Source organism: Carassius auratus, unplaced genomic scaffold (assembly GCF_003368295.1).
Source record: "Carassius auratus strain Wakin unplaced genomic scaffold, ASM336829v1 scaf_tig00008539, whole genome shotgun sequence".
NCBI lineage: Eukaryota > Metazoa > Chordata > Actinopteri > Cypriniformes > Cyprinidae > Carassius > Carassius auratus.
Window position 1 is genome coordinate 527,458 of NW_020523950.1, and position 16,965 is coordinate 544,422.

General features: G+C 36.6%; 1 protein-coding gene across 1 annotated transcript; it reads left to right on the forward strand.

Moving 5' to 3' along the window:
* The first annotated feature begins 583 nt into the window (after positions 1–583).
* Positions 584–4,511, forward strand: LOC113072100 (solute carrier family 52, riboflavin transporter, member 3-A). Its single transcript, XM_026245246.1, has 4 exons — positions 584–791; positions 1,395–2,546; positions 3,015–3,138; positions 3,655–4,511. Exons 2-4 carry the CDS (start codon positions 1,531–1,533, stop codon positions 3,865–3,867), a joined length of 1,353 nt encoding a protein of 450 aa, XP_026101031.1. The 5' UTR covers positions 584–791; positions 1,395–1,530; the 3' UTR covers positions 3,868–4,511.
* Positions 4,512–16,965: the final 12,454 nt, after the last annotated feature.

Here is a 16,965-nt window from a genome sequence, read left to right on the forward strand (position 1 = left end):
TGATTCAAATATTTAATGAAACCAGTAATACAGGGAAAATTCAAATAACATTTTATTCCTGTGATGGTGATTTGTGCTCAAGAAACTTTTCTTATCATTTTTAATGCTGAAAACACTTGCTGCTTAATATTTTAATGGAATAGCCTTCTCTCTGTCAGAGATTTTCCAATCTGGCATCACATCATTGACCTTTGATATCTGATAAAGTGATTTATATTCAGATTCAGAATCATACTTATGCTCTCATGGGTTCTGTCTACACTGACTGATGCCTTTATTTAATGTGTTAATAGTTAGAACAAATCTTAAGCATTTAAGGTCAAAGTACACGCAGCAAAAGAGTTGAGAATATTCTGTTCACAATTAAATTATCATTATACATCTCAGAGGCACAAAGGGCCTACAAGTCAAAAGTTTACTGTTCACCGAACACTGTGGATGGACACTTTACATATGGATGTCAATGCTATCGTTTGACAAGAGTTTCACAGAAAAACTGGAGAAGCTAAAATGGCTTTTTTTTCAGCCTGTCATGTGACCAGAGAGTAATGTACCTTATTAGAGCAGAATGACCTTTATGAGAGAGGCAGACCCACCCACACTCATACGCTGAGGTTAAAAATCACATATCACTGTGCACATCTTTAGACGGAGTTAAGAAGTTAACCGGTAACAAGGGGACACCGGAGCAGTGAATGACAGTCTTTTCAATGACTTAACTGTGTGTTAGTACCCACTCTCTGTGGAGGAGGAAGAGTGTGTTCAGTCCGGCTCATTGCCTCAGCAGTAATGTGAGTATCAGATATGTTTATTGCTGCTTCAGCGAGGAAGTACATAAATCAATCTTTTGTCTTGAGTTACTGGCGTCCGGTTTTTGCTGAATAATGCTGACTGAATATTCTATTGCTATGTTGGATGTTAGTTATAATGTTACATATGTGCAAATCCTGTTGCCTTTGACTAAAGGCTATTCTTTTTAAATTGTAGTCTTTGATTTTATAGAAACAAGATCACACTTGGATCCACCAAACAGAATAAACAAGAATTACAATTTTATAATTTAAATTTAAAATGTTTACGGATTGTAAAAAAATATTATAAAATGACATACAAACACACAATTATTAAAATATTTTAATAAAGCAGTTTACATTTTATTGTTGTAATGACTGTTTGTGATCTTTTTATTGCTATGTTGCACTTGTACTTTGTATTGTGTGAAACGTTATATAATTTGATTGATTTAATACAATTTATATATAAATTGTCTTGATATGTCACACTTCTATCTATCTATCTATCTATCTATCTATCTATCTATCTATCTAAAATATATTCTAGACCTTGAAGAATTCTTTTTCATCTACATGTTTCTTTTCTGTTTCTCACTGAAGGTAATCTGATGTCTTCACAAATTCAAGAAGAGAAGACATCAAAACACCATATACAACACCGAAGTGCCACACAGTGGAAAGGAGTTGTCTGACATCAGATATTTCCTCAACTATCCAATCCAACATCTTGTTCAGTATGCCTCTGTACATCCATGCCTTGGCATGTGCTTTCGGTCTGGGCTCCTGGGTGTCCATCAATGGCTTGTGGGTGGAGCTTCCTCTGATCGTCAATGTTCTGCCGGAGGCCTGGGATTTACCCTCGTACCTCACAGTCATCATTCAGTTTGCTAACTTAGGTCCTCTGCTGGTGACCCTGGCACACAAATTCTGTCCCGGGCGACTACGTGAACATCTGGTCATCTATGTGGTCTTGTCAATTGGTGTTGTAGCTTGTGTCCTGCTTGCTGTGTTTTGGAAGAACACCACCGTGATCCTCGGGCAACCGCATAGCACAGCATTTTTCATTCTCACGTTTTTTCTCGCTCTAGTTGACTGCACCTCATCCGTCACCTTCCTGCCGTTCATGATGCAACTTCCAGCCAAATACATCACCACATACTTCATTGGAGAAGGTCTGAGCGGTCTGGTCCCAGGGCTGGTGGCGCTGGCGCAAGGAGTCGGGATGGCGAAATGTGTCAATGTGTCGCACGTTTTGGATAACCTCACTGAGCCCGAACCTTCAACCTTCATCATGGAGACACAGTACCTCCCTCCTAATTTCTCAACTGAGATCTTCTTCTCCTTCTTGGCCATAATGACAGCAATAAGCTTGGGTTCCTTCATCATATTAAACCGCATGCCTCGTACATTTGAACTTTCCACTGAAAATCTCGTCCCGGACTCAGATGCTGTCGCAACAGTCTGCAGGGGTTTGGAAGGCCCTATGGACCCCAATCCAAAGACAAACAATCCAGAAGAAGAGGAAAAACTGAGAAACGGAGTTCTGCTTCCTAAACCGCTGCACTCCGGTTATCAGCTAGCATTTATCTATTTAATGGTTCTGTGGGTGAACGGTGCAACAAACGGACTGCTGCCCTCAGTGCAGACGTTCTCCTGCATGCCTTATGGAAATATGGCCTATCACCTGTCAGCTGCTCTCTCGGCGGTAGCCAATCCAGTGGCCTGCATCATTGCCATGTTTTTCCCTAAACGGTATCTCTGTTTTAATTACTATCTAACAATCTAACATTTATTTACCATTTTATTACAATTTTGCATTTAATTTGTGTTCTATTAAGTAGATAAACTGTGTTTTATAGATATATTCCAGGTTAAATACAACTATATATGACATCTGAGGCCTGCCGTCAATTGCCATAAAAATTGAATCACTCAGTGTTTCAAAATACAAGCTAGATCATACTACTTTGAAAGTATAAACATAGCTACTTTTAATAATATAAATATGAATACTGTTGGTTAAATACAAAAAATAATGTAAACTCGCCTAATGTAAATGAAACACATTCGAACTGCACTCAGAGTTTCATTTCATTTTTGTTTCAACTGTGGGGCGAGTCTACATTATTTTCTGTATCAATATTTACTTTAAAGCACATTTCAATGGTCATAATTGCCGTTGCATAATTGACTAACAGTGAGAATATAATTCTCTTTCAGTTCATTAGTATTTCTGGGCATCCTGTGTCTGCTGGGCTCTGTTTTTGGAGGCTACAATATGGCCATGGCTGCCATGAGTCCCTGCCCCTTACTCCAAGATACACCCTTAGGGGACGCTATTATAGTGAGTTACTTTTATGTGTAATCAGCCCATTTCTACAATATTCTGTTTAAATGTTTGCTTTGGATGACACTACTCTTGATTATATTCAGCACTCTCAGAAAAACTAAAAAGGAACAAAAGTCGTCACTGGAGCGGTACCTTTTCAAAAGGGACACTTTTGTACCTTTTAGGTACTAATATGTACACTTTAGGAATGTATCTTCAAGGTAACAATCCGGACTCTTTAGGTACAAAGGTGAGCCTTTTGAAAAGATACCACTCCAGTGACAGGTTTTGTAGCTTTTTTCTGAGAGTAAGAAATAAAACTTAAAAGATTAATGTAAATGGTTCAGAAAAGGTTTTGTTTTTTTCAGGTTACACATAAAACAAATGTAAAACAGTCGTAGCTAATGCAGGGTAAATGAAGGGAACATTATGATCCTTTGTTTTCCATAACTTTAAATATTTGATTCTAATCTGACAAGCACTGACCACCCATTAATCTCTGTTTTTGTGTGTGTTTTGAACTGATTTCAGGTTTTGTCCTGGGTGTTCTTCACTGGTCTGCTGTCCTATGTGAAGGTGATGGTGGGTGTGATTCTGAGGGACCGGAGTCACAGTGCCCTCGTTTGGTGTGGAGCAGCAGTTCAGGCAGGCTCTTTGTTAGGCTCCATCATTATGTTTCCCCTGATTAACATCTATCACCTCTTCCAATCGGGAGACGTTTGCAACACCGTATGCCCATTATAATACGTGTCTAAGAAGACTATTTGGGGAATGAACTTTTACACTCTGAGCTAATGATGGTGACCTAACGTTTAACGAACATTTGGCACTTCCTTAGATCTGCTTTCATGCTCTTCTCTTTTATTTTCACATTAACTTAACTTTTGTGCATTTATTTTTTATTTTTATAATTGTGGATTATTATTTATGATGTTGTGAGTTCCTGATATCTGGAAACATCCACAAGTGGTTTGTGGATTACCAGTATATTTCCTTCCAATATTAAAGCAAAATCTGATGGTTAAATCATTCAATAATTTTTCATTGTAAATGCTATTATAGAGTTAAATGAATGTTCTCTGTTGAATGAATGTTCAAGTGAAGCACTATCAGTTCTGTGGTGTGTTGTCAGTTACCACAGATAATAATTTTGGCTCGCCTCTCAATCTGTATCTCAATCAGTCTACAGACTTGTGTGGGTGTATTGTTCTCTTTGTAAACAGTCGTCTTCTGTTCCTTGCTTATATTATGTGAAAGCTTCATGGTTTAATGGCTTTGTATGGTCATTATAGGAGTTTTTTGATAAAACGTGTTAAACATTTTTTTTTTACTTTTTTTTTTTTTACTTGAAAGGCTTGTTGCCATACTTTCAACACTTTTTTTTTTTTTTTTTTTTTTTTTACATGTATTATAATGCATTCTTGATCCATAGACTACTACTGTAAATGCATTGCTGTACACGATATGTTTGTTTTATTGAGGTGAGAGATTTTTGTGATAATCAGAACATGTCAGTCACGACACTCTGTCATCACTAGATGGGGCTGATTTGCTGCATATTTTATGAAGACAGAAAGCCTGGGGTTTTAGGGGGAACTACTGCAGTATGGTGTTACTGACAGCATCTCCACAACTTCAATTTAAAATGAATAAATACATAAATAAATCAAGCCATGTGCTGGTGACGTTGTGTTTGACACCAAAGCTCTGAAGCTTCACACATTTTATATTACAATATTGAATCAGAGCTCCATTCATTTTGCCAAAAGCATGTGATCTATGACATTGAAAGAGTTGGTTTTCCACACTGTTTGGTAAGTGCTTTTCATTATTTTGACCACCAGATGGCTACAACATTCACAATGTTAAAAAAACTTTTGAGTTATCAATCTTTTTACTACAGCTGAGAGAAAAGAATCAGGTGTCAGTTAAAAAAAAAAAAAAAAAAAAAAATTATTCGCTACTACCAAATACTTGCCATTTAGTGGAAACTTTAATTGAGTTTCATGCTGAGCAACTTGCAGAGACGTAACCTTGGATTCAATGTCTTGCTCAAGGGTACAAATTGTGATGGTGATTTCAATAAATCCCCAGTTCTTTTGCTGCACATTCTGGAATCAATCTGGCAACACTTGATCTAACAGCTTAGGTTTTGAATCCTTAGACTTCCTCCACCCACATACATTCTTGAGTCAACCGACTGCTATCAATAAGGAGAAATACACAAAGCATTGTGTGTTAGAGAATTAGACAACCTCTAATCTCGCCTCTTACATGTTCACTGCAAACAAGTATTTTATTTTTGTCTTGTTTTTCTAGTACAAATATCTAAACATTCTTAAATCAAGATTCATTTACAAAATGAGAAGCAAAATGACATAAGCTATGAAGTTATCTTGTGAAAAATGTTGAGAAAAAGATCTTTCAATGGGGAAAAAATAAACAATGCAAAGGAGAAACAAGATTTTTTTTTTCTTACCCTTGGCAGATCTTTTTCTTAATTTTGACAATTTTGTTTCATTTTTCAGAAAAAAATACCTAATATTATTTTTTGTCATTTTATTTCTCAAGTAAATGTAACTTGATTTAAGAATGTTTATGTGTGCTGAAAATAATTTTTTGCACTGTTTGAGTATTTTGGCTAATTTAGTCAAGCTTTCAAATGCCACAATGTGTGCGGTGCTATTTATGCCAACCTAAAACCACTTTTGCCATTGACAATTTTAATACTTAACGTCCTCACAGAGACAAAGTACACAATTCAACAATGCAAATCAGCCCAAGATTACACACGCACCATGAGAAATCAACCAAAACCTGACTTTTGGCTGTGGTAGGTTATAGTCAAATCTCACACTCTGCCGGAGTCCCAAACCTGTGATCAGACTGCCAGAAATGGTTAACTAATGAAGAGAAACAAAAAATGAGCAGTATAACACTCGTCTTGAGGGATTCAAAAGACAGACAAAGAAAGAGACATGGAAAGTAAACGAGTGAGTGGTGTCAGCTGCTGACCCTGATTCTTGGGCACTCGGGAATGCTTGACTGATCCTAACGGGGCGTAAAAAGCCTAAATTACCCCTACGCAAAGCCTAAGGGTCAGAGATCAGGAGATCATGCAGATGCCTCCTCCTCACTGTAGTCAGCACCCTGATTTCCACAAAGAAACATCTGAGGATCATATGGGTGACAGCCTAAATACTGTTTAATATATATATATATATATATATATATATATATATATATATATATATATATATATATATATATATATATATATATATATATATATATATATATAGAGAGAGAGAGAGAGAGAGAGAGAGAGAGAGAGAGAGAGAGAGAGAGAGTATAAAATCTGTGAATCTTTGAATTTCTAAAAAAATAATAAGAAGAAGAATAAATTCTTGATTGTTTTTGATCTAGGTTCTGTGCATATGAAGGAAAACCACTGATTCATACTGTTCAAACACTCACTGTGAGTCACTTTATGAGCTGAAGACGATCATAAACCACTTTCTGTGCTGGTTTATCCACTTAAGGGCCCAATTGTTCAGCTGTAATATATGGGGTAGAAATAGCCGAGTACCAGGATAATTAGCTCAATTTCTTGGATCTATGTCTTTCTGTCTCTCTCTCTCTGTCCCTTTGTGCTACTATGGTATTGACATGCAAAGTGTTTGCTGAGGAGAGTGTATAATTCTCTGGCTGAGTGTCAGATGGTCTTTCACTCTCCCAGCTGGTCCAAGAGCGCAAAGCCACCTGGTTTCCTTCTTTTTGGTCACGTGAGACCTGCAGAGGGTTGAGGGCTCTTTAAAAATCACTGCTGCGAGTTCCATCTGCTCTGGACCGAACTTCAACAACATCAACATGCCCTTAAGTCTCTTAGCCCATTAGGAGAGACTCTGCTCGTGTCTGAACAAAAAAGTGCCACACTGATGTGCTCCAGCTCAGTGAACGAGAGAACATGGATTGGAAGTAATTCACTTTATAGTGGCAGTAAACAGTGGTAGTGGGTTTGCTATTGGTAGTTTAATGATCTGCTTCAGGATTTACATTTTACTTTAAATACTAAGTGAAGTGCAAACATTAATTGTACTCAAATGTTGCTGTCTCTCACAGAGAGAGCATTTATGTGATAAGAAAATACAGTAAGAACAGTTAAATAACTAATTTCTATTTTAATATATTTTAACATGTAATTTATTCCTGATGACGGAACTGAATTTTCAGCAGACGTTACTCACACGGTCATTCAGAAATCAATCTTATATGCTAATTCTTCAGATTCTTCAGAAACATTATTATTAATGTTGACAGTGTTGCTTAACACTGAGAGTGATACATTTTATTCTTTGATGAATAGACTGTTAGACAGAACAGAAAGAACATCACTTATATAGAACCTCAAACTTTTGCTTGCTAGTGTATAGAAAAACAGCAGAAGTGTGATTTCCCAGCTTAACACATGGGACAGACACTGGACCAAATTTTATTTTAGTATTACGCATGTTATTATATACTAAGATTTGGGTGGCGACACAAGTTTCTTTTTCTCTTCCTGTCAGAAGAGAAGTCATTGTAATGATGCAAGACAATACTTTCCCTGCCATCCAATAATTTAAGATAAGTTACAAAATGCATTATTATGAAGAACTGGAACTGTGGCATAAAGGCTTTTTAGTGGTTCTGCATCTGAATCAGCTGTTTGGTCTTCTGCGCTCAGCTGTTTAAGCGTCATGCTATTGTGATCACTGATGGTGTTTTAATAAACTGTGCTCGGTGTCATTCAAACTGTCTGGCAGATGTAAATGTTTTCTCCCCTTTATTGTACCGGAGGGGTTCAGCGAGGGTCAACTAAGACCCCTGGGAACCTTTAGTTGCTGAGGATGTGTGTTGGGACATATGGGGACCGTTTAGGATGTGAAACACAGTGAGGAAGTGAGAGACTGTTAGTCAGTTGTAGTGACTTCATTATTGCTCACTTATGGTTGAAAGTATCTGAGGTCTGTGGCGGTCAGTACATTTTTGAGGTCAGAAAATCTTTGTGTGATGTGCATTGTTTGAGGATGTCCTCAACAGACTTTTCTGGGGGGTTTCAAGATCATCCATTGTAGAAAAAAAGGAGATTTAAAAAATCGGAAGAACTAAATACTGCTTGCAGTTCTGTCAGTTCACCTGTTATGTTCTTCACCACTAGCTGTATTTGTCTCTAAGGAGGATTATAATTAAGAAATTCCCCTCCAGGCTGCCTGAATACTAATTAAAACTGTGTTAGTGGGTGTGGATGACCTTGACGACAGGCACATCTGGAGAAAAACGCACGAACAAAATATTAGCATGAGCATTGCACATTAATGCAACAGAACTTCAGTCACTATAGCTGCATTTAGCCATCATCTCTTGTGAATGTGTTATGAATCCATTCTAGGTTATACAACACATTTGTGAACAACAGATGGTTAATATATTTGGGTAATACAAAAAGCTTGATACTTCTCTCTCTTTTGACCATATTCAATACATATCTTGATGTTTATGTACTTTAATTTAGGGAAATATTTATATAAAAGGTTGTACAGACATTCACTCACATTAACACACATTCAGTATAAAACAACATAGCCACTGATAGTTCGCTTACATGAGGGTATCAGCTTTTTTTTTTTTTTTTTGCAAATTCTCATAATATCTAACCAATTTATAATTTTTTAAAGTGAAACAAATCAACTAATATGACAAAACATCTCACAGTTTCTCAGATCCATTGCTTCTGTTTGTGCTGTTGTTATTCATTAAAGAAAATGTTAGGGTTTCAGTAATGTATAAATAATAATAATAATAATGAATTAATGCTCTTTTCCAAGGATCTATTTAAAACAAATGCTGTTCTGAACTTTCTGTTCATCAAAGTATACTGGAAAAAGTAAAAAGCATTAGCTTCCACAACAATATTAAGCAGCACAACTGTTTTCAACATTGATAATTATGAATGTTACTTAAGCAGCAAATCAGCATATTAGAATGATTTCTGAAGGATCACGTCACACTAAAGACTGCTGAACATTCAGCTTTGGCATTTCAAGAAGCAATTATATTTTAAATGATATTCCAAATATTAAACTGTAACAGTATTTCACAGTATTACGTTTTTTACTACATTTTCGATCAAATAAATTAAATAAGCCTCTGTGAGCACAAGATACTTTTTTCAAAAGGGTGGTGTACTGTGAAATAGTACTGGTTCTGTTGCTGATGTTTACAGCAAACTGATGTGGAAACTTGATGGGATGTGGAAACTTAATAGCACTAAATAGAGAGTTTCACTGATACTTTTGCAACCTAGCTATCTCTGTTGTCCCTGTGAAGGAAACCATTACTAGTAAGCACTTCTGTGTTAATACAGCTAATGCATTTTTGCAGGGCACATAAACAGCCAAATACAGGACTGTGAACGAAGGGAGAAGAATGAACAACTACGGCCACAGACCCTCAGACCCTGAAAAACTCGTACAGACACTTACATTCACAGGATCATCTCTGGCATCAATAAAACTGTAACTTCTCAGTCTTCGCCTATTCTTTCAACCCTGTATATATACATCTCTGTCTTCCTTTATCTTTTTTCCTCTAACCCTTCATCTCTCGTTGCATTCCTTCATCTCTTCCTTCATTCTTCTTCTCCTTCCATTTCATCCCGCTGATTTATGATTTTTACCCATGTCTGGAAAGGACACTAGCAGCTTTCACATAATGAAAGGATGGAGAGAGTGTCCATTTGGACCAGAGCCAGCAGAACACTATGAGCTCATCACCATGGTAACCTTCAAAGAGATCCTCACCTTTCACGAGTCACTTCTGCTGTCAATGAGTTTTATGATGTTCATCTCTCTCTCTCTCACACACACTTTATCTGCACTGTCACGGTACAAGGTAATTTGCACGAAATCAACAAGCTGCCATGAAAGCCCTGACCCCTGAACCATAACATGTGACTGTAGACCAGACTGGTGTAGAAACGTTAGTTCCCTTCATTAAAGGTGAAGTGTATCGTTTCTGTTTTTCTAAAATTACCATTGTAAACAGGTGTCCAGGGCATACAGAGCCGTCTTCTTTTCAGGTTTAAGCCACACTTAAAAATAAATGAATGCCACTGCATTAGATAACAAAAATTAAATTAAGGGACATTTATTTGAAATTAAAAATAAATAAATAAAATATATGCTGTTCATTTTTTTATAACAAAATTATCTATAGAACACAAAAGCTCCCAAATCAATTAAGCAATAAATAAACAAGCAAATAAAAAATATATTGCTCAAAATAAAGTCACAAGGTACAGTATTATAAAACCATAAGGATCCTGATACATCTCTAATGAACTGAACTCTTAATAAATTGAGAGTTATATTATGGATTTTAAGAGTTGAAAAATAAAATAAGTACTCAATTAAAGATTTAATTGAAGTTTGAGTTTGATTTGTCATCAATGAATCAAGTCAAGTCTGCTTTATTGTCAATTTTTCCACAAGTACAGTACATATAGAACATTTAAATTGTGTTACTTTCAGACCCTTGGTGCATACAGGTAATACTAACAGTAGAATAATAAATACAGATAAAATTTAAAGCACAACTATACAAATATACAAATAGGTCATATAAAAAGAAAGATTAGTAAAGCAGCACAAGGCACATCATGATGATCGATGCATACCAACTTGCATTAAAAAGTGATCAAATGTAAATTTCTGTCAATATCACACACTTCCAGTCATAGGTGAATAAGATGTAAAACAAGGACAATTTAGTTCTTCCAAATACATATTGTTATGATCAACTGCACACATTCTTAAATATCTTTTGTGCCCAGCAGGAGAAAGAAATTCATACTGGTTTGGAACTTGAGGGTGAACTATCCCTTTAATACTTTCTCACTTTTCTTATATTGTATTGCAAGGTCAATAAAGAAAAAGAAGAGAATGCATACACCTCACTACTCTGACAACAGAGAGATTTTCACATTCAGGCCAACATGTGCCTCTCGGCTCGATCTCTACATCTCTTCCGGACTGAACTACTGCTGTTTATTCTACCTCACTGCTCTTTTGTCATGCCATAACACCCAAACTCCTCACCTGGAGCTGAAGGGTGACAGCACATCATGCTCTCCCACAGGCTTGTGGCCCTTGGGCCTAAACTTTGCATCAGTCATGTTTCTGCTGCTCTGGCTGCAGCTTTCACATGTTGCACAAGTCCAGCAGTGTTGTGCAACACAGTCAGATCTGACAAAAGCTGTCATACTCTGCAAGGTCACCCTGAGCCCAAACAGCCGATATTTCAGCTTATGCGCTGAAAAACAATCCAAGTTGTGCAGAAAGACAAACCTTTGAATAAACATGATTAAAGATGCTAAATATTTTTACTCTGAGTGCTGGAAGGCAATCATGTTCATACATATTTATAAAGCTACATTTCCATTTTCATTTCAGAAAAAGAAACGGAGTGACCTTAACTAGATAAGGAGGGAAACTGAGCAGAATACACTAAATGAGAATGTGTTTCTTTGTGTGTGTGTGAGAGAGAGAGAGAGACCGATCTGTGTTTTATGTGGTAATGATTTCATTGTAGCATGCGATAGTTACAGTGCTTCCAAGGACAAAACCACAAATCATAAATGTCATTCCAACTTCATTTACCGATATTTTCATTTTTGGATGTGCTATGTTTTTTTTATTTAAGTATTGAGTATTTGATATATATTTAATATATTATATATAAATGGTCAGGGCTTTCTGGATTAAGGTTACGGGCCAGCTGCGATTGGTCTACTTTTCACAATCACTTCAGCTTTAATGTAACTGCCTAAGGCCTAAATGCCTCCTTATACAAAGAAATCACACATATGAAAACATTTACAAAGGTTGACCTTAATGTTTCAACAGAGAAAGAGAAAAAGTGGTTTTGAAACTGTATGGAGCAGAAACGAGGCACTGACCTTTCTCTTTCGCTTTTGAATACTTTTTGACAAATTTGAATTAATGGCTCCGCACAGGTTGTTATTCTTTCTCTGTCAATGACAACACATGGAACATGGACATATGACTATGTGCTCCTGGGTGGTGCGTTAATTTATCCCATGACTGACCAAATCAGTGATGTTTCCAGGGTCATAAACGGGGTTCATTTGAGCATCCACACATGTTCCATTCCCTCAGTCACAAATGTCCAAATTCGGTGAGAATACTGATGAAAAAGCTTGAAAGCACCTATTATAACCCATAAAATGACTAAAGGAACATTCATAAATTCCCCACAGCAGCTTATGGACACACTTCAGGCTTACAGGAAGTGTCCTTCAAAGACAATATAATTGTCTCTTTCCTTTTACAAGTGCTCAAAGGCCAAATAAATGTTCGAGATTATTTACAGCCACAACAACATTATAGCAGGCAGCTGAGTTTTTTTTTTACATTGCCATCATGTGTGCCCATCACTTTAGCACTGGATTAAATAGTTTTAATTTACACACACGCACACAAACGCACCAAGCTTTCAACATCAGGCAATATGTGTGGTGTTTCTCATCCCCTAAACCCCCTGTCTCCCTCACTTTCCTCCTCCCTTTGTTAGGTTCCAGCAGATGGATTTGGGAACAAAGAGTCCCCCTCCTTTGCCACCCTACCCCCATCACACACTCAAACACAACACACACTCATCACATATTCTGCAGGATGCATCAATTCAGACCGATTTACTAGATAACAGCACCACTCTCGTCTGCACACTTATACCATCTTTCACTTGTTGTCTTCCCTCTATTTCGCTCTTTAAGTGTATATGTGTACTGTATGTGTGTGTGTGTGTGTGTGTGTTTTGGGTAGCAGGTGTATAGATCTCTAGGTTCAGTGGGTCAGTCTCCAATAAAATCAAGAAGAGTGAAGTCAATTTGCTCATTGACAAGCTGCAAATCAACACCAGAACAAAAGTGAAGGGATTGGAACCAGCACACCAGGTCTCTAGTCTGATCTCAGTGTTTGTCATCTTATCTTGAACACTCAATGCAGAAATCAGAACATACTGTTGTTTCTTATTTTCTGTGATTGATTACATCATTTCTGATTATTATTTTGGGCACTGAATAATACTCCACACATTGCACTACTTGTTTATTTATTTATTTGTTTATATTACTAATTATTAGTTGAAACTGACTGTACAGTGTCAAACCATGATATAAAACGGAATTAAAGGCAATTAATTGAAATAGTCAATTTTACTAATACTTTTGATCAATTTACTGCTGAATAACAGTATTGTTAATCAAAAACAAAAGTTTACCTGGGAGAACTCAGACACTCAATCTTATGCTTCTGACTGCTCAAAGTTACATGAAAGAATATTCTGCACTACTTTTTTTTGTAAGTAGTTGATACAATGGCTAACATTGAAAAACAAAATATTGTGTAAGTGTACAGCTATGAAAGCGGAAGGAAATGTGACGAAATGGAGTGTCTAGTGTGTGGGAAGTGCTAGAGTGTTGTCTAAACGGGTTATTCAGGGTTTGGGATTTGCATGGATCGTATTTAACTAAGAGACCCATTAGATGTGCCATCAAGAGCTTCTGTAATACACAAAGGCACCTGCGTCCAACACCCCATCATTTAACTCCCTCCCACCCGAGTCCTGTTAAAATATTGAGCAGGTACTTAAGTGTAATTTGGTTGAGTGCAGGCATTGCTCAAGGGTCCTTCATTCTCTGAAGACGTTTTGAGGAGGAATTAACACCATTAATTATGTATGCACTTATTTCGATGTCTCAGATAAAACACGAAAAGAGCCGAATCAGCTGCATTTTTGTTGTTTACCAGGATGTCGGAAAATTTGAATGGTAGTTGTTAGCTTACTTTGTGAATGACATTTTATTTCCATAATTAAATTCACTGAGGTTACAAGAAATAATAGCTAGGAATTTGCAAGAAATTAATCTTTCATTTTTTTTGTCTATAGTATATATTTATATAGTATACATAGTATTTTACTATCACAGCTACAAGCATAAACTGACAAAAAATTCCCTACACTTATGTTGTTGAAAAAAAGTCTAAATGATACCAACCAGTCAATAAATCAATCTCAGAATTACTTTAATTCCTCCAAAAACCTGTAGCTTTGCACTGAAACCCAAGAGCGTTTCAGTTTCAACCGGTTAGGTGATGGGCATGATGCTGTCAAAGAACTTTGACTTAAAGTGCTCTACGAATGAGAAAAATGTAAATCAATTTTACTTGCTTTTGTTGACCAGATGCAGCCTAAGAGCAGAAACTAAACTGTGTTAGTACTTACTCTGACAGAGAAAATAAAGAAGGATAGATGGAGGACAAGGTTTAGAAAAAAAAGAGCAACAGAGGTAGAAAGAGGGAACTTGAATCTTGAGAGAGAAAGGAGGGTAATTATGTGGAAATGAGCAGTCTCCCAGCATGCTTCTCTCCCTCAGCGATGCAGACAGGAGCCATTTGTCATCTGGCCCGAAATGGCATCTCTGGAGCCTGTTTTAGAGACTGAGGGATTGAGGGACGCTTTCTTTCTCTAATATCCTCAGCGAGTCTTGGATTTATATACTCCCTCTCTCTATCTTTAAACCCCTGTGCTCGTATCTCTCAGCCCCAGAGAGGCTCTACTAACCACCACGACTGAGTGAAACAGAGAGGAAGTGATGTGATTAGAGGGAGAGTGCTTCCACAGGTGTCAATTCTTCTTCAACAGTGACCTCTCCTCCACACAAAGATCAATTCTTTTTTGTCATACCATTGAATTATAACAACTCACACTCCTCTAACACTTTTGCATTCTGTATTTCAGAATATTTGAGTTTAATGTTCATATTTGTAACAGCAAGCATACTGCATATTGTTTTCAGTTGGCACAAATAAAAATATGAGGTTCAGTGGGTTGTGTTATATCTTTGCGGTCACTTTCACTTTTTTATATTTATTTCTAAAGACATTATCAGTATTAGCAGGCTGAATGATTGACACTTGGATATTGTATTTCCTCTCTCACAGCCTTATTTTCATTCATATCAAATTAAATATGATGTTTAACCTGATTAAGTTCAATAACGAGATGCTAAAGATTGAAAAGTTTGGATTTAAATTTGGACCATGGTTAAGACGCAGAGAAAGCAGGAGAAGCAAACACAGCGACGCTAGTTTTGGGTCTACATTTTAGCCTGCACTTTACTTTTTATGCATAAGATGATGAAAGACCAAAGAAAGAGCTTTCAGAAAGTCTCGACCTCTTATTGCTAAATGGGAAAAAATATTGCAATTATGCACAGAAAAATAAAATGAAAACCTAACCAGTTTATCATTTTGAAAAATTCAGAGGAACCTTGCTGTTTTATGAATTACAGAGTCACGAAACAATAAAAATGCAGGATATAAAGAATGAACATGAGAGGGAGTGAGGCAGTAATGAGGAGGAGGAAAGAGAAGGAGGAAAGAGGAGAAGAGCATCTCCCACCGTGGGTTTTGGGTTTCTCCTTTGAGCAAGGGAAGAAGAACCTTCCGGATAAATGAAACCACAACGGAGGCAAGGAGAATCAGACACCCGTGTTTGTTTGAGAAACAGGAAGCATTCCAGAAAGAGTGATGGAGGAAGAAACAGGGATAGAGTGCGATAAAGAGTGTGATGGAGCAAGAGAGAAAGAAAACGGATCCACATCTGAGGATAAAATAGATGGAGATAGTGAGTAAATCCCCCCAAACAATAATCACTGGATGAAACCCAAAGCCTTTCATAGCACGCAGCAGGCAGACCTGATCTGGCCCTCCGGCCCACGGGCGCTGAGGTGGGGGTGTGGAGGGGACTGCACGTCCTGGGGCACTGACCAGATGCTCAAATGAAAGATTGGGATTTGTTCTTTTTGTGTGAACAAGGTTTGGAGTCACATATACAACCTGTAACATTTCACTTGTTGATGATTTCAGTGACTTTGCCAGATTATTGAGATTATTGCAACAAATGGATCGTTATAAAAATGTATATATGTATAAATATATACTGTATAAATATATACAAATAAATGTTAATAAATATGAAAAATAATTTAAAAAATATGATATATAAAAATGTATTTTTAATGATCGGCTGTAATAAATGTAAATATAAAGTAGATCACGACTAAACATTTTTTTTACACAGTTAAAAGAATTTGTAAAATATATTATATAATATTAATATATGAATGCATATGCATATACAAAATATTATGAGTAAAGATTATAAATAATATTCTTACAATCTGAAACAAAATCCGAAAAACGCTAAATATTACTTTAAATATATTGAACATGTGTGTATAATTATTATTTTAGACTACTGCTCAGAGGCAGAGCGAGAGTGGTGTGTGGTGTATTCAGACACTTCATTAAGTGAATGGGGGGCCGGTTTGAGAGACACCCACTTGCTTTACATGTGAGCACAAAGACATGCAGCGTGCAGGCGGATGCCGACATCATCCTGTCCTATGAAGCTCCATTGATAGTAACTGTGGCCTGCACTTATTGTTGTGCACACTGAGAATGTACTGGAGATTTGCTTAAAAATCGCACTGGTTCATAAAGTCTCACGTTATCGTTTATTACTGTTCAAGAATTTGCACACAGTTAAAAAAACTGCTATTATTAACTAAAACTGAAGTGCTAGATTTAAAATGATTAAAACTAAAACTGAAATAAAAATTAAAGCTATATAGATTAAAAAGAAAACTAATAAAAGTGACAAAAATTACAAAAATAAAAGCTAGCATCGAGTTAAATGTATAACAATGGTGCTCGT

Bases quoted from the DNA above. Each gene is read 5' to 3' on its own strand.
- LOC113072100 (XM_026245246.1), top strand. From the start codon at position 1,531: ATGCCTCTGTACATCCATGCCTTGGCATGTGCTTTCGGTCTGGGCTCC. The intron at 2,547-3,014 runs GTATCTCTGTTT...ATTCTCTTTCAG, and splicing joins GCCATGTTTTTCCCTAAACG to TTCATTAGTATTTCTGGGCA. The intron at 3,139-3,654 runs GTGAGTTACTTT...AACTGATTTCAG, and splicing joins CCTTAGGGGACGCTATTATA to GTTTTGTCCTGGGTGTTCTT.